We start from the raw sequence: 14,520 nt of genomic DNA on the forward strand, positions 1-14,520 counted from the left end.
ACTTGTCTCTCCCCAGGCGAACAACCTCGTGTAAGCACATCACCACTGTGACAACGGCCCATTTTTGTTCTCCCCATTCAAGCAAGCCACTCAATTGAAAAAAGTCATTCTGATCACCTTCCGTCTTTTTCCGAAGGCTACGACTTAGCTACGAAAAGAGACATTCTCAGAGACTTGCTCATGATGTGGTAATCGAAGCCTTGTTGCTTTGCTTCTTTGGGCCCCAGGACGATGCTTGGGCTGATTTGATCGATCTTATACCTGTGTGTAGCAACTGAGCCACGTCAGCGCCTCTGCCACCACCTTGCACGGCTCGCTTCTGATACTGACTTCAGCCGCTTATAGAAGGACACGGCGTCTTTGTTGGCGAGAAAGACGGTCAAGACAACTTTTGCCATCCCTGCTTCGCCCGCCATGTCTTCTAGCGCCTGGACCAGCTTTGCACCGAGGCCGATGCGCTGATGCCGGGCGCTGACCTGCACCTCATAGAGGTAGGCCACTTCAATTTCGAGATCCTCATCTGCGTCCATGTCTATGCCCTTGTTGCTCTCATCGTCGCTGTTGTCTCGGAAACATTTGTCACCTTCGTCAGCACAACCATCTGGCGGCCTTTGCCGTGCTTGCCGTGCTTGCCCTCCGTCTGGACTTTGAGTTGGCGGGATGGACGCAAATCTCGCGAGCTCGTCATTTACTGAACACTCTTCGACGTCAAAGCGAAACATGAGAAAGGCGGCGAGGTCGTCAAAAGAAGAATCGGCGCGATGAACCAAGATGAAGCGCGAGGCGTCGTCAAAGAGCTCTTGTTCCTTTCCGATGGGGTCCCAACCCGCCGATGAGGCTCCGTAACTGGCGAAAGAATGAGCCGGCCTTCATAAGACCACTTGTGTGATGGGTCTGACTGCGATTAAGACTTACAGAGGCTGCATGTTCGCCGTGAGAAGCTTAAAGATGGCCTGGCGGGCATCACTAGCCAGGTTTGACGCATGGCTCAAGGTGAAGCGATAGCTGTGTTGGGGCGCGGAACAGCTTCAATCACTTTTGTCGCTTTCTAGGGGGCACCGATTCACGCAAGAGACTCACCTCAGCGATTGAGCATCGATGATGAAAGAGGAGCCGGACGAAGCTCTTTGTCCCCTGGCCTTGTCGAGTGCGCTCTGGGCCAGCTCCTCGCACGTCTTCTATCGGTCAAAGGGCCCGTCTACAGCCCGTCAGCTCATGACCATGCCGTGAGAGAGGGCGAGAAGCACACCTTGCAAGCTTCTTTGACGGCACACCTGGCTCGCGCGTGTCTGCAGCGGCCATGTCGATGCATTAGCATCAATCGTCAATGACGGGCGTTGATTTCTCAGACTTAGCCGCGAAAGAACGCGCGCGTGTTTCACACTGATCGTATTGGATTTTCCAATTTGGGCGCGCACGGGTCGCACAATTGAAGCCAGCTAAGAGGTCTCTTCTCCCCTCTGTTCTTGAATCTCGTCGCCTCTGTCATCTCTCACAGCCGTTCCGCTCGCTGCAAGCAGCGCCCTCGATCTCAAACAAACATGTCAGCTTCGACACAGGTCACAGGAAAGCAGGGCGCCTCGTCGCCTCCTCCGAACAGCGTCGGATCAAAGCTCAAGAGTCGGTTGAGCTTCCTTTTCGCACGCAGCCCTCAGCAACAGCAACATCAGCAGCAACAGGCGGGCGCGGCAAATGTGGAACGTGGAAAGAACAATAGTGGCAAGAACAAGAAGAGAGATGAAGCAAAACAGGATGAGCCAGACACCAGCGAAGGAAGTGCAATTGACTACCGTCCGAGTGCTCGCGCTTTGCAGCCCGCAAAAGCCAACCTGCGTCGTCACTATCCCAAGATCGAACCATTTGAGACGGGTTTCCTCGACGTGGATCACCACAGCATCTACTGGGAGCAGTCTGGAAAGCGGGACGGCTACCCCGTCGTCTTTCTCCACGGAGGGCCCGGTGGGGGCTGCTCCTCCGATGATCGTCGTTGGTTCGACCCTGCCCACTACCGCATCGTTCTCTTTGACCAGCGTGGCGCCGGCCGCTCCACGCCCCACTCGAATCTGGAAAAGAACACGACGTGGGACCTCGTCGGCGACATTGAGAGGCTGCGAGAAAAGCTGGGCGTGACAAAGTGGCATGTCTTTGGAGGTAGCTGGGGCAGCACCCTCGCCCTGGCCTATGCCCAGAAACATGCTGAGAGCGTCAGTGCACTGGTGCTCCGGGGAATCTTTACTCTTCGCAAGAGCGAGCTCCTCTGGTTCTACCAGGAGGGCGCCTCGAACCTATTTCCCGAGATGGATGAGCCGTACCGCGCGGCGATACCAGCAGAGGAGCAGGGTGACCTCATGAAGGCCTACTACAGCCGTCTGACAAGCGACGATGAAAAGGTGCAATTAGCAGCAGCAAAGGCCTGGACGACGTGGGAAATGGCTACTTCAAAGCTCTACGTCGACGAGGCTTCCGTCAAGCGCGGCGAGGATGAGAAATTTGCCCTGGCATTTGCCCGCATCGAATGCCACTATTTCAACAATGCAGGCTGGCTCGAGGATGGACAGCTACTCCGAAAGGACAACGTCGATAGGATCCGAAACATTCCCGCCGTCATCGTTCAGGGTCGCTACGACATGCCATGCCCCGCAAAGACGGCTTACGAGCTTCACAAGCAGTGGCCCGAGGCCCACTTCCATCTCGTTCCCGACGCCGGCCACGGCTCCGCAGAGCCGGGCATCATGGACCGTGAGTGTGCCAGGACAGACTGCTGTAAGATTGTTTGTTGACTGACAGGCTTCAACGAGGCAGGCCTCATCGCAGCCACTGACAGATTTAGATCGATCAAGTAGTCCATCGTCATCATACCCATCTTTTCAATCTCTTCTTCATCATCCAATACAAGAGACATGATGGACCTTTGGATGTAGAGCCTCTTCTTCCGCTCTCTCGTTCATTCCGCAAGAAGCATCTCTTTGAATCGGTGCAAATGATGGAAGAGGTGGGCTGTATTTCAAGTGCAGCGTAGCCAAATGCAGTGCAGTACTGTACAGTAAAGTACAAGCAATGATGTTGCTGCGGGGTGCCTCTATTATTCTATTGCTGTTTCTGCAGCTGGGCCAAGTCCTCTTTGACTTCTACGAGGAGTGCCTCGAGCCTCAGCTTTTGCCGATGGCGCCTGCACACATCCAAGAGGTAGCCCAAACCTTCGTCGCTGCCCTCCATCACCGTGTCAATGCCACTGATGGAGAAGGGCACCCGATGATCAGTGACGCGATCTTGCGGAAAGTTGTATGTCCGGATTCGATCGCTGCGATCCATGCCAGACACCTGATTCCTCCGCGCCTCTCGATTGCTCGACGCTTCCTCTCGCATCTTGCGGTCCAGCAATCGAGCACGCAGCACCGCCCACGCCTTTGTCCGATTCTGATGCTGGCTCCGGCTATCTTGCATGCTCACCGTGATGCCCGTCGGTTCGTGCGTCAGCCGGATGGCGCTCTCCGTCTTGTTGACGTGCTGCCCACCTGCCCCTCTGCTCCGCATGACTTCGGTCTTTACGTCTTTTGGGTCTACGACGTCATCTGCACCCTTCCCGCCGCTCTCGTCTCCACCGCCGGGCAACACAACGACGGCAATGGTGCTGCTCTGCAATTTCCCAGTGCTTTGCGTCACAGGAATCCGCTGCACCCGGTGAACGCCGGCTTCATTCTGCAGTGCTGCGTATGCTCCTCGGCCCTTAACGGACAAGATGACTTCTTTAAAGGCATTTCCAGCATCGCCTCCGCTTGCTTCGGCGGAAGTCGACGAGAGCGTCTCCACTTGCCACGGCGTACCATCCGTCGAAAGACCCTCGCAATACCGCATGTACATTCGCGCCACTTCTCCCGTGAAGAGCGACGATTCCTGCCCGCCCACGCCAGGTCGGACCTCGACGATGGCGTCTAGATTGTCAGACGAGGAGGAATCCGAGAGAAGTGCTTGACGAATCTCAGAGCGGAGGGCATCTAGTTGCAAAAGCACAGTAGAAGCTTCCTCGAGGGCCAGATTGCGCATCTCTTCGTCGGGCTCATGTTCCGGCGACGTCAGACGAAGGATGTTGGCAATCGACTGGTCACGGGATTAGAACAAGCTCGTCTAAAGCTCTGGAGAGGTGACGCGGCTGACTCACTTTTTGTAAATCAGTCCATCGAGTCCAGAGGTGGTGAAGACCACTGAGGTCGCTCAGCTCCCGCCCCAGAGAAGCGTCACTGGCAGACGTCGACGGAACAGTAGCAACATCAGAGACTCTTGCCATGAGAAGCTCTCGCTTCTTCATAAGCACTTCGAGAAGGGTGATTGCAACATCCTCGCTCTCAACGTCATCGTCTCTCAGTGCCGCTTTGCCCTTGCTTGAGGAGTACGTGAATGCGCGAGAGATCACCGTAGAGATCACCGGTGGGGAACACACGTTTCGCGCACAGTGTAATGCGGCCTTGACTGAGACATGGCTGCTGAATTGTCGCGCCGGAAGTGCGCTGGAGACGGCTAGGTGTAGCCTCGTCGAAACAATGCCCCTCCGAAGCATTGGTTGCTGTACCCTCAGGAAGAAAACGATCCTTGGCCAGAAAGCCTAAATTGTGAGCATTTGCTTACATAATCTACCCCCTCGCACGTGTCCCACCTTGGGAAGCTTGCACCGTTGGCAAGCGTGATGCGCACACACCTGAACCATCCTCCATCACACATAGACAACACCAACAGCCCAGCAATGGACGCGACGGCATATACAGTCGTCGCTCCCCTCGATGATGGCGGGGAGCTTCAGCCTTCGGAACTCCGCCAGATTCTCCAGCGCGCCGATGATGAAACTAAGCTTGAAACGCTTCGCCGCATCATCATCGCGACCCTCAATGGCTCCTCGCAGCCGAGCTTGCTAATGCCTATCATCCAATACGTCCTTCCGAGCAAGAACAAGCAGCTGAAAAAGATGCTTCACTTCTATTGGGAAGTCTGCCCCAAATACGATGACCAAGGCAAGCTCAAGCAGGAGATGATCCTTGTCGTCAACGCGATTCGGAATGACCTGGTGAGACAGATGCTCCGATCGCAAGCTTGGGGTGTGCCTTGGCTAATCCCTCTTTCAATCCGAAAGCAACACCCAAACGAGTACATCCGAGGTTCGACGCTTCGCTTTCTGCAGAAAATAAAGGAGCCCGAGCTCCTCGAGGCATTGATACCATCTGTCCGGTCCTGCCTCGAGCATCGCCATTCCTACGTGCGCAAGAATGCCGTTTTCTGCGTCGCCCAGATCTACCAGCGCCACGAGGCAATGCTCAGCGACGCCCCGGAACTCATGGAGACGTTTCTGGCCGCCGAACAGGACGCAACGTGCAAGCGAAACGCCTTTGTGCTGTTGTGCAATGCTTCGCCCGACAAAGCCATCGAGTACCTCTTGAGCCAGTACGAGGCCATACCAGCTATGGACGAGCTCATGCAGCTGGCTGTCATTGAACTGATCCGAAAGAAGTGCAAGGCAGACAGCCCGCACCGGACAAAATACATTCGCGCCATTTCCGAGCTCCTCTCCGCGTCGTCGCATGCCGTCAAGTACGAGGCCGCGATTACGCTCACCTCCCTCACCCAAAACGCGGCAGCCATAAAAGCCACAGCATCGGCACTTATCGACCTTGTCGCGAAGGAATCGGACAACAATGTCAAGCTCATTGTCCTCTCCCGTCTTGACGCTCTGCGGTCGCGACACGAGCACGTCATCGATCCCCTCGTCATGGACCTCCTCCGGGTGCTTTCGAGTCCAGACATGGACGTCAAGAAAAAGGCACTGGCCATTGCTTTGGAAATGGTATCGTCCCGTAACATCGAGGAGGTTGTTCTTTTGCTCAAGAAGGAGCTTATGAAGACCGTTGACGGCTCAAGCGGCTTTGACAAAAACATCGAGTACCGCCAGCTGCTGATTCAGTCGATCCACACCTGCGCCATCAAGTTTAGCGAGGTGGCCGCCAACGTCGTTCATGTCCTTATGGAGTTTCTCGGGGACTCATCTAATCCAAGTGCAGTCGACGTCATTAGTTTTGTTCGCGAGGTTGTCGAGAAATTCCCCGACCTGCGCTCGAGCATATTAGAAAAACTCTTGAGGACGTTCGGAGACATCAAATCCGGCAAGGTCTTCCGCGGAGCGTTGTGGATCGTTGGAGAGTACTGCGAGAGCATTGAGGACGTTCAAGAGGCCATGCAGCAGATTCGCAAGGTTGTGGGTGAGGTCCCAATCCTTGCGGCCGAAGAGAGGTTGTTAGAACAGGCCGAGAGTGCAGACGGTGAAGAGGAAACGAGAAAGCAAAAGGATGAGGCGGCTCCCAAAGTCGTCAGCCGTGTCCGGGCCGACGGCACGTATGCCACCGAGACTGCCTTCTCGTCCGAGGCAAATGCCAGCGCTAGACTCGAAGCCGTCAAGAACGCCTCCAAGCCTCCGTTGCGATCGCTCATTCTCCTCGGCGACTTTTACACGGCAACCGTCTTGGCCTCTACGTTGACCAAAATTGTCTTGCGCTTCTCAGAGCTCAGCAGCGAAGCCGGAGCTAAGAACGCGATGCGGGCCGAAGCCATGCTCATCATGACGAGCGTCGTCCGGGTGGGTCAGTCTAAATTTGCCCAGGCACCCATCGATGAGGATTCCGTCGAGCGAATCATGACATGCGTCCAGACGCTGGCGACGGCGGCAACGGAAGAGGATGTGGCGGGCAAAGATGTGGATGCAGTCGATGTCTTCTTGAATGATACGAAGCAGGCATATGCCAAAATGGTCGCCGCCGAGGAGCGCAAGGCGGCAGAAAAGGCGCAGCAAGCATCCAGATTGATCAAGGTACAACCGGACGACCTCATAAGTTTCCGACAATTGTCGAAAAAGACAGCTGCAGGCGCGCCAGGAGCTGAAATGGGTGTGGAAGACTACGAGGCCGAGCTGACGAAAGCCACTGGCTCATCCTCGCAGACCAAGGACGACTTCATCTCGAAGCTCCAGAGGGTTGTGCAGTTGACCGGGTTTTCAGACGCCGTCTACGCAGAGGCTTACGTCAACGTCCATCAATTCGACATCCTTCTCGATGTCCTCGTTGTCAATCAGTCTTCCGAGACGTTGCAGAACCTAACGATTGAATTTGCAACCTTGGGCGACCTCAAGCTCGTTGAAAGGCCATCGAGCCACACTTTGGCTCCCTACTCGTTCCAATCGATCAAGGCAACCATCAAGGTTTCTTCGACTGAGACGGGCGTCATTTTCGGCAACATCACCTACGAGGGTGCAGCGGGCACAGGCACAGCGCTGAGCGGTGAGGCTAAATGCGTCGTTCTCAATGACATCCACATCGACATCATGGACTATATCAACCCTGCCACATGCACGGAAAGTCAGTTCCGCAGCATGTGGACCGAGTTCGAGTGGGAGAACAAGGTCAGCGTCAATACGAACATCAGCGGGCTGCGAGCGTACTTGGCCCACATTATGAAGTCGACAAATATGGCTTGTCTCACTCCTGAGGCGTCTCTGGCAGGCGAGTGCGGCTTTCTCTCGGCAAATCTCTATGCGCGATCGCTCTTTGGCGAAGATGCTTTGGCAAATCTGAGCATCGAGGAGCTCGAAGACGGAACAATTCAAGGCCACGTCCGCATCAGGTCGAAAACGCAGGGCATCGCGCTTAGCTTGGGAGACAAGATCACTCTGGCCCAAAAGGTGTCGAAGGAATAGACTTGCTTTCCTTTCCTGCTACGTCACATCTTGTAATAGTAAATCAGCCTCTTCCTTCCCTCTCGAGCAAGTCAATCAAGCTTTCTTTGAATGGGATTAGTGTTACAATGCAGATGTTGTCGGGTGCTTGGTCGTCGACCGCGATGAATGCAAGAGAATGGACGGATGGGAGGCATATCGTGCTGCTTCTCAATTGGTCGCCCCTTCGTGACGAGCCTCATCGCCATCGGCGTACCCCTGTGCGATACCCGCCCGTCCGACTTCCAGCTTCGCGGGCTCATCCATGCCCAGCCTCTGCTCGAGACCTCTCCACGACCGGCCAGCTACATGCGCCCCACCGGCGCTGTCCATGATCTTCGTTACAATCCCATCGTTCGACCGAAGTGCGACGGTTCCTGCCTGCTGCTCTTCGCTCTCCCCTTCCATGTTTGGTCGATGTCGCCGAGAGACGAAGCCCCCAGTGACGAGAGAGAAGTGCGGCTCGTCTTCTCCCTCTGCGTCGTCAGCTCCTTGCTTTTGCCTCTCACCCTCCTCGAGGACCTTGCCCAGCTCCAGGATGTACTCGCCCGACCAGCCTCTCCCGCCGTCCAGCGCAATCTGCATCTCCCAAGGCGTCACAATAGGCTTGTAATAGTCCTTCCCAGTCCCTTTGAGCTCGACTAACGAATTCTCTGGACATGCAACGAGGACGAAGATGTCGACCTCTTGAAAGTTGGCCAACTTGGCCGGAGAGAGCTTCCCAACGGAGATTGTGTACACTTTGCGGCCGTGCTTCTTCGTCAGAAGCTCTTTGAGGGAGGCGAGCAGAGGAAGATAGGAATGGACGCCCAATGTGCCCACGACGAGAGCGACCACCGAGGCATCACGGGCCCTTTGTACAGCGGCGTAGCGGCGCATAAGGAGTTTATTCGTTGCGCCGGTTTCTACGCGAAGGCGGTCCTGCAACGGATCGTAGCTATGAACTGAAGTCGAGGGCCCCAGGTGGAGAAGGAGGTTGGTCAAGGCAAGGGATTCTCCGCCTAGATAGAGGACCAGAGAGTGGGAGACGTCGATATGAGGAGGAAGGATAAATTTGTGATTTGACGGTGAGCTACTTGATGTCGCTGAGTGCAAAGACGAAGCGCATCTGTCTGTGCTGCAACCATCATGACCACAGTTCCTCTCCTCGAGCTTGATGCGCTCCATTCCCTCTTCCAAGACCCCGTCCCCTCCCCATCCGGTCGGGTTTGGGGAAGCATGCCTCGTAAAATTTGAGTGCTTGTCGAGCATTGCCAGCACGAATCGGTCGGCCGGCTCCTTTCCACAGCGCAAAAGCTCAAAGACTTCAGGCGCCGCATGCTCGTAAGCGATATCATACATCAATACCACGTTCTTGCTTCCCTCCTCTTCCTCAACAGCCCGCATGAGTTCCTTGGCCGCATGTCGGACGTCAATCGGTAGCCTGCTGAAGACGTACAGGACAGGCAGCCTTGCTGTAGGGCTCAGACAGGCATGGCCGAAATGGACAACGAGATCTGCATCGACGTGGCTCGCAGCGACTTCGTCGACGCAACAATTCCCATAAGACGTGTCGGCCAAGACAAATAATTCGGGTGAACGAGCCAGGTTCGAAGAGGTCGAGGCTGACAAAGCCTGTTTGATGCGTCGCTGGAGCTCCCAAAAGATCGCACTCGCGTCGCACAGGAGCTCATCGGGCAATTGGAGCGCTACTCGACGGAATCTTGGCTCACTTGCAGCTGCTGGGACGATCGTCTCGACGACTGAATTGAGATCGTAGAGCTCCGTAATGGAGATACCAGAGGCTCTCGAGGTGCTGTTCAGCACCGTCTCATCCAGCGGAACGACATGGTTGATGATGGCCGCATCGGGCGCAGACAGCGGCGGGGCTGTCGTCATCACACCTGCTGCTCCTCGTTGTTCTTTCTTCCTTCTCTTGTTTAAATCTGTTTTTTTTGGCCGGGTTCACCCCTCGAGAAGTCACGTGATACACATGATGTCGTCCACGTAGCTAAGCAGACGAGGTACAGGCGTCGTCTTCAGGTGACGTTGCCTGGGTCCTAGTGGACAAAGAGAAGGAAGATGTTGGAAAGAGCGGGCCTGACTTGTACGTCCAGCTTCCTCGAGAGGGTAGCAGGGGAACAGAGCAACGCGCGACGGTCCTTAAAAAAAATTTTTTTAAGGGAAATAAAAAATGAGGGTGGTGTCGAGTCCTATTCTCCACTTATTGCTTTGTTGGATAATCAGCCATTTCAGTCGCCTAAAATCTCTAAGGCTCCCTCAATGGAAGCAAACATTGTCATAGGAGACGTGAGCTGATCTGTCATTGCGACGTTATAGAGCAGCAGGTTGAAAAGAGGAGAATTGGCTTGGGGAACCGGATGAATAGGAGGTCACTTTCGCGCAGCGCCAGTGGCGGCAGCGGCGGCAGCGGCGGCAGCAGCAGCACGACTTCTTGTTGTCCTCCTTGTGCTGCTCGAGAAGGTCGTAGGCCCGGGGTCACTTGCTGGCATAGGCCGATCATCGTCTTGAGAGGCAGTAGAGACAGCGGAGGAAGAGACTCCCAACATCCTCGCACCACCACGTGAAGAAGCTGCTCCAGACTTTGTCTGAAGTCTGGTGCCTTTAATCGGTTTGTTCGTCGGCAACCCAGTCTCTGATCCTTCGTTTGCGTTGGTGACTTGATTCGAAGGTAGATTATTGGATCCTTCACTGAGTACCGCTTTTTTCATTCTTGTGCCCTTCGTTTGAGATTCTGTTGCCTTGATGGGAGAAGATGCAGATTTGATGGTCTCCTTTGCCTTTGCAGCTGTCGCTCGAGTCGTCTTTCGCAATGCGACTACATTGCTCGTTAAAGCTGGGCCGTCGCTCTCTTCGTTTCTGTGGTCGCCTGACGTTACAGACAGGTTGGCCGTTGCTCTTGTGGGTCTGCTTGCAGCCGTTTTCAAAGTTTTCTGCGACGCTATGGTGGCCTTGATCGTTGCAGATCTGATCTCTTTAGTCCGCTTAGTCGAGAGCGAAGGCAATAATCGAGCTTCCTTCCCTTCTTCTCGGCTCCCGCTGATTAGACCTTGCTCAAGTGTGGTCGTTGTTCCGATGCTCTGCCCTCGATCTGCTGTAGCCTCGCTTCGCGGAGCGACAGCCTCAACCTCTGGAACTAAAACCGAACGACTGCTGACTGCGGCCAGAGCAGCGAGTTTTGCCGCACGCGCTCCGCGCACTATACTCTTTGTCACCTCTGGGCGTTGCATAGTTTGCTCTGAGGTATCAACCTTGGGGTTCTCGTCCTTCTCAGCAACTGGTTGGGTCAAATTTGCTGGCTCAAGCTGGGTAACATGTCCCGCCGTAGGGGAAGGCCTTTGCGGGGTGTCGATGTCGCCTGTTTGGGTCGTCTCTGACCCTGGCGAGCCTATCGTCTTGATGGGACACTCTACATTCATTGACCCACTGCGCCGATCGCCGAGCTGCTTGCTTTCGTCGTGCACAGACTCCTCGATTTGTCGGACGCCTTCCTCTTCTAGATTTTCTGCAGCAACTTGCTCCTTATCCTGTCCCTTGGACTTCTCGTCGTGAACACCAGCTGCCTTTGTCGTGACGAAAGCTTCGATTTGGCCATCTGCCTCATTGACTTCGCCAAGGCGACTCTCTTGATCTTCGTTAATCATTTCCTTCCCAGTCCCCGGCACTGAGAGTTCCGGCTTTGTCTCCTCTCGTGCTTCTGCGATAAAGAGAGACAGCTTTGCCGTGTCTTCCCCCGCTTCGTTCGTCTGTCGAGCTGCCACCAAAGTGATTACAGGTTCTTTCTCTTTCTCGTCCTCTTGAAGCACGTCAAGGTTGGAGAGCTTGCCGAATTGTTCGGAAACGCAGAAGCGTGGAGAGCAAGGCTCTTGCGAAATATTTTTGTCGCGATTCTCGTCGATGGCCTGTCCGTCGTCCAGGACCCTAGCCAGTGACTCGTCTCTCACATGCATCACTCGGATGCCGATGGTAGCTGAAGTCGTTGGATTTGTGTCATAATGCTGTGACGAGGACGATTTCTCGGGACTGGAACCAATGCCGCTCAACAAAGCGGCCAACTCAGGATCCTTTTCCATCATTTGACGCAATTGCCCATACCTTGGCATTCCCGCTTCCTCATTGGCATCGCCGTCGGAACCTGCTTGCCCGGCTTGCTCTTCTGCACATACTTGGTCTTGAGCACGTACCGCCAGAGGCTGCTCAGCTTGGTTCTCCTGTCGAGAACCTCCTCTGTCCTGTGCCATTTGACTACTGAGCAGTTTCGCTGGCAAAGATTTCCTGCCCTTTGCCGTCCTTTCAGCGGCGGCGGCAGGTTCGGAAGCAGCCAGCATAATCCCCTTGGTGACTCCCGCTTTGGAAATGTGCAGCTGCGGCGTACTCATCCGAGGTTTTACTCGTCCCAACGAGGTCGATGAGGCTGTAGATGCCGAGAATTGGCCAAAGAGGGCAGAGTCCGAGATGGAAGCACTGAGTCTGGCTCGAGGGAGCTCGACTTCTTGCATGCATACGTCGCCGTCGCCGTCGACCAGGCTCAGGCTCCTATTCACCTCGTCCTCATCTCCCTCATCTTCTTCTTCCTCGACAGGTGCCATGATGACCTGTCTCTCTTCCTGCTGCCTTTTCTCCCCTGCATCAGCGAGCTTCTTTTCTTTGTGAGTTCCGTCGTTGTCGCTATTCAGGCTCTCCACCTCGACGAGCCGTTGCAACGAAGCCATTGCGGAGCCAAACGAGGGTGACGTGGCAGAGGCAGCGATCGCAAGGGGAGAAGGCGGCGGCGTACGAAGCATGGCAATCTCGCGCTCGTAGTAAGGCTGGCTGGAGCGAAGCAGCGTCGCGGTACGCAAGCTCACCTTTCGCTTCGACGGCGAAAGACGACCGGGCGAGCTTGCACTCCGGGGAAGGCGAGGCATGCCCCAGTCGTCGAGCGGCGGCGTTACCTCCATCGTCAGAGCCAAGGGAGGGGAAAGTGGCGAAGACATTCGCTCTTCGATGTGCTGTGGGGGCGTCACGGGCCTAGGTGGCCTCGAGGATACTTCCTCCTCGTCCAAAGACCCATCGATATCATCATCGTCTTGCTCATTCTTGGTCCTTTGCGCCTCGTCTCTGCCTTCACTCGTGAAGAGGCCGGCAAGCGCTGCCCCTGCCAGGCCGATGAAACTAGATCTTCGCCTGGTACTCTTTGTTTGCGCCTCTTCTTCTCTTCTTTCCTTTGAGACTACGCCTTGCTCCATAGCCGTATGCTGCTGACGATTCTGCTGTTGACGCTGCTGCTGCTGCTGGTGTTGCTGCTGGTGTTCCTCCTCGTCCTCGTCCGCCTCCGCCTCCCCCTCTTCCTTCTGAGGCATCCTTGCCTGCGTCTGAGAGTCCTCTTGGACGGCGTCGAAGTTTTCATCGGCCTCAACACTGACAGGACTTAGTCTCTTTTCAGACTGCACGGCAGCTGCGTTTCCCGGAGCAAAGAGGTCCCTCTCGATTGCCTCCTCCTCATCGTCAGAGTCGGATTCGTCTCTTTTCTGCTCGCCGGCCATTTCCTCCATCATCGGAGTCAAGCCGCTCCTTGCCGAAGAGGATGTACCCAAGACTGGGCCGGTGCGTAGCGCCTGGTCAAAGCCTGGCCTCGCCTTTCTGGGCTCTGTTTGGGGTGCGACTTTCTCCCGGCTCGTCGATTGCTTTCCGGTGGGCGGAGTGTATAGAACGGCAATGCTTTGCCTACCTCTAGAGGCGAGGTTGGCTGAGGGGTTCTGCGGAGGCAAGCGGAAGATTGGTCTGCTGCTTGCTTTCGCCCTCTTCTGTGGTGAACACGACTCCCCGTCCTCTTTGCCCCTCGAGTCTGCTCCTCCGTCTTTCATCGTATTGCATTCGACCTCACCGTCGGCACCTGTCGCTGCCCCTCTCTGCGACATCTGATCGTTAGAGCGAGATGCCCCCTTGACGCGGCTAGGACTTGGATCTCGCATACTTTCAGCCACCGGTGTGTCTGGGAGCGTTGACCGCGCTTGGTATTGATCCCTTTTCCCAACTGAAAATTGAACGCGGAACGAATGGTGAAAGACTTGCAGCACATCGCCCTCTGCGAGACGATGGACTCCTTGTGAGGCGTCATCGGTACCTAATCTTGACAAGCGCTGGCCGTTGAGCCTCAATCCCTTTGCGTTCTTGATGTGGAGATGAGCCTGGCCGAAAGCTCTTGAAGGTCAGACTGGCTGAAGCAAGTACGGTGATGAAGACATGCTCACCGTCCTCGAAAGCTCTGGCTCCTCTTCAAACTGGATCCAGCAGTGTCTTCGAGAGCACTCTGCGCTCATGAAGCGCACGTCGTTGTCATTGGACCTAGGTGGAGAGCCAGTGAGCGGAATTTGCTCTTAATTGCCACGACGACACTCACCTTCCCATTGTCGTCCTGAGCTTTGTCATCGGATATCTGTACTCCTCTTCCTCGTCGAGCATGACTAGATGGCCATAAATTTCCGGCTTCTGCTCTTGTTCCTTCTCCTCTTCCTCCTCCTGAAGTTGCCGCGGCACTGGTCCTGCCTCGGCATCGTCGCCACCCTGTGACTTGGTCGGCGTGTCGAGGTAACAAATCAATTCGGGTGCCGGGATTGGCGTCGATGTCGGTATCGGTGTTGATGTTGTGCCCCTTGCTTGTCTCTTCGTCGGACTGAGCTCGACACTTTGCCGGAGCGAGCTGAAGACCATCGCACCGACGAGCCGCAAGCGGACTGGGAGCGAAGCAACGGCGGCTTGTCAAGCCCAAAACACCGGCTGAGAAAATAGAT

At 55.4% G+C, this 14,520-nt stretch overlaps 7 protein-coding genes across 7 annotated transcripts; 3 read left to right on the plus strand and 4 right to left on the minus strand.

Annotated features, from left to right (window-relative positions):
* Positions 1 to 55: 55 nt before the first annotated feature.
* On the minus strand, positions 56 to 1,349 carry FA10DRAFT_266090 (hypothetical protein). The gene is made up of 5 exons (XM_025521352.1): positions 1,250 to 1,349; positions 1,081 to 1,178; positions 916 to 1,005; positions 331 to 846; positions 56 to 261 (listed from the first exon to the last, which is right to left on the minus strand). Exons 1-5 carry the CDS (start codon positions 1,310 to 1,312, stop codon positions 138 to 140), a joined length of 891 nt encoding a protein of 296 aa, XP_025379503.1. The 5' UTR covers positions 1,313 to 1,349; the 3' UTR covers positions 56 to 137.
* Positions 1,350 to 1,415: 66 nt separating this feature from the next.
* On the plus strand, positions 1,416 to 3,038 carry FA10DRAFT_250608 (putative proline iminopeptidase). The gene is made up of 2 exons (XM_025519568.1): positions 1,416 to 2,739; positions 2,803 to 3,038. The coding sequence occupies exons 1-2, from the start codon at positions 1,542 to 1,544 to the stop codon at positions 2,841 to 2,843; spliced, it is 1,239 nt and encodes a 412-aa protein (XP_025379504.1). The 5' UTR covers positions 1,416 to 1,541; the 3' UTR covers positions 2,844 to 3,038.
* On the minus strand, positions 2,979 to 4,571 carry FA10DRAFT_239888 (release factor). Its single transcript, XM_025519193.1, has 2 exons — positions 4,160 to 4,571; positions 2,979 to 4,098 (listed from the first exon to the last, which is right to left on the minus strand). The coding sequence occupies exons 1-2, from the start codon at positions 4,553 to 4,555 to the stop codon at positions 3,088 to 3,090; spliced, it is 1,407 nt and encodes a 468-aa protein (XP_025379505.1). The 5' UTR covers positions 4,556 to 4,571; the 3' UTR covers positions 2,979 to 3,087.
* Positions 4,572 to 4,698: 127 nt separating this feature from the next.
* FA10DRAFT_300808 (putative SEC26-coatomer complex beta chain of secretory pathway vesicles) lies at positions 4,699 to 7,983 on the plus strand. The gene is made up of 2 exons (XM_025524890.1): positions 4,699 to 5,056; positions 5,123 to 7,983. The coding sequence occupies exons 1-2, from the start codon at positions 4,739 to 4,741 to the stop codon at positions 7,727 to 7,729; spliced, it is 2,925 nt and encodes a 974-aa protein (XP_025379506.1). The 5' UTR covers positions 4,699 to 4,738; the 3' UTR covers positions 7,730 to 7,983.
* On the minus strand, positions 7,754 to 9,653 carry FA10DRAFT_266094 (diphthamide biosynthesis protein). The gene has a single exon (XM_025521353.1). The coding sequence runs from the start codon at positions 9,623 to 9,625 to the stop codon at positions 7,919 to 7,921; it is 1,707 nt and encodes a 568-aa protein (XP_025379507.1). The 5' UTR covers positions 9,626 to 9,653; the 3' UTR covers positions 7,754 to 7,918.
* A 23-nt stretch (positions 9,654 to 9,676) lies between these two features.
* FA10DRAFT_89850 (hypothetical protein) lies at positions 9,677 to 10,082 on the plus strand. The gene has a single exon (XM_025525764.1). The coding sequence runs from the start codon at positions 9,809 to 9,811 to the stop codon at positions 10,043 to 10,045; it is 237 nt and encodes a 78-aa protein (XP_025379508.1). The 5' UTR covers positions 9,677 to 9,808; the 3' UTR covers positions 10,046 to 10,082.
* FA10DRAFT_278887 (hypothetical protein) lies at positions 9,924 to 14,488 on the minus strand. The gene is made up of 3 exons (XM_025523497.1): positions 14,130 to 14,488; positions 13,981 to 14,074; positions 9,924 to 13,917 (listed from the first exon to the last, which is right to left on the minus strand). Exons 1-3 carry the CDS (start codon positions 14,438 to 14,440, stop codon positions 10,120 to 10,122), a joined length of 4,203 nt encoding a protein of 1,400 aa, XP_025379509.1. The 5' UTR covers positions 14,441 to 14,488; the 3' UTR covers positions 9,924 to 10,119.
* Between the last annotated feature and the right edge of the window lie 32 nt (positions 14,489 to 14,520).

Source organism: Acaromyces ingoldii, assembly GCF_003144295.1.
Source record: "Acaromyces ingoldii strain MCA 4198 unplaced genomic scaffold FA10scaffold_2, whole genome shotgun sequence".
NCBI lineage: Eukaryota > Fungi > Basidiomycota > Exobasidiomycetes > Exobasidiales > Cryptobasidiaceae > Acaromyces > Acaromyces ingoldii.

Excerpts from the sequence above, each read along its gene's own strand:
- FA10DRAFT_266090 (XM_025521352.1), bottom strand. The coding sequence starts at position 1,312 with ATGCATCGACATGGCCGCTGCAGACACGCGCGAGCCAGGTGTGCCGTC. Across the intron at positions 847-915 it reads ACGGCGAACATGCAGCCTCT|TTACGGAGCCTCATCGGCGG; the intron begins GTAAGTCTTAAT and ends TTCTTTCGCCAG. Across the intron at positions 262-330 it reads TCCTTCTATAAGCGGCTGAA|GTATAAGATCGATCAAATCA; the intron begins GTCAGTATCAGA and ends TGCTACACACAG.
- FA10DRAFT_250608 (XM_025519568.1), top strand. The coding sequence starts at position 1,542 with ATGTCAGCTTCGACACAGGTCACAGGAAAGCAGGGCGCCTCGTCGCCT. Across the intron at positions 2,740-2,802 it reads AGAGCCGGGCATCATGGACC|GCCTCATCGCAGCCACTGAC; the intron begins GTGAGTGTGCCA and ends TCAACGAGGCAG.
- FA10DRAFT_239888 (XM_025519193.1), bottom strand. The coding sequence starts at position 4,555 with ATGCTTCGGAGGGGCATTGTTTCGACGAGGCTACACCTAGCCGTCTCC. Across the intron at positions 4,099-4,159 it reads GATGGACTGATTTACAAAAA|TCGATTGCCAACATCCTTCG; the intron begins GTGAGTCAGCCG and ends TCCCGTGACCAG.
- FA10DRAFT_300808 (XM_025524890.1), top strand. The coding sequence starts at position 4,739 with ATGGACGCGACGGCATATACAGTCGTCGCTCCCCTCGATGATGGCGGG. Across the intron at positions 5,057-5,122 it reads ACGCGATTCGGAATGACCTG|CAACACCCAAACGAGTACAT; the intron begins GTGAGACAGATG and ends TCAATCCGAAAG.
- FA10DRAFT_266094 (XM_025521353.1), bottom strand. The coding sequence starts at position 9,625 with ATGACGACAGCCCCGCCGCTGTCTGCGCCCGATGCGGCCATCATCAAC.
- FA10DRAFT_89850 (XM_025525764.1), top strand. The coding sequence starts at position 9,809 with ATGTTGGAAAGAGCGGGCCTGACTTGTACGTCCAGCTTCCTCGAGAGG.
- FA10DRAFT_278887 (XM_025523497.1), bottom strand. The coding sequence starts at position 14,440 with ATGGTCTTCAGCTCGCTCCGGCAAAGTGTCGAGCTCAGTCCGACGAAG. Across the intron at positions 14,075-14,129 it reads CTCAGGACGACAATGGGAAG|GTCCAATGACAACGACGTGC; the intron begins GTGAGTGTCGTC and ends CTCTCCACCTAG. Across the intron at positions 13,918-13,980 it reads AGCCAGAGCTTTCGAGGACG|GCTCATCTCCACATCAAGAA; the intron begins GTGAGCATGTCT and ends GCTTTCGGCCAG.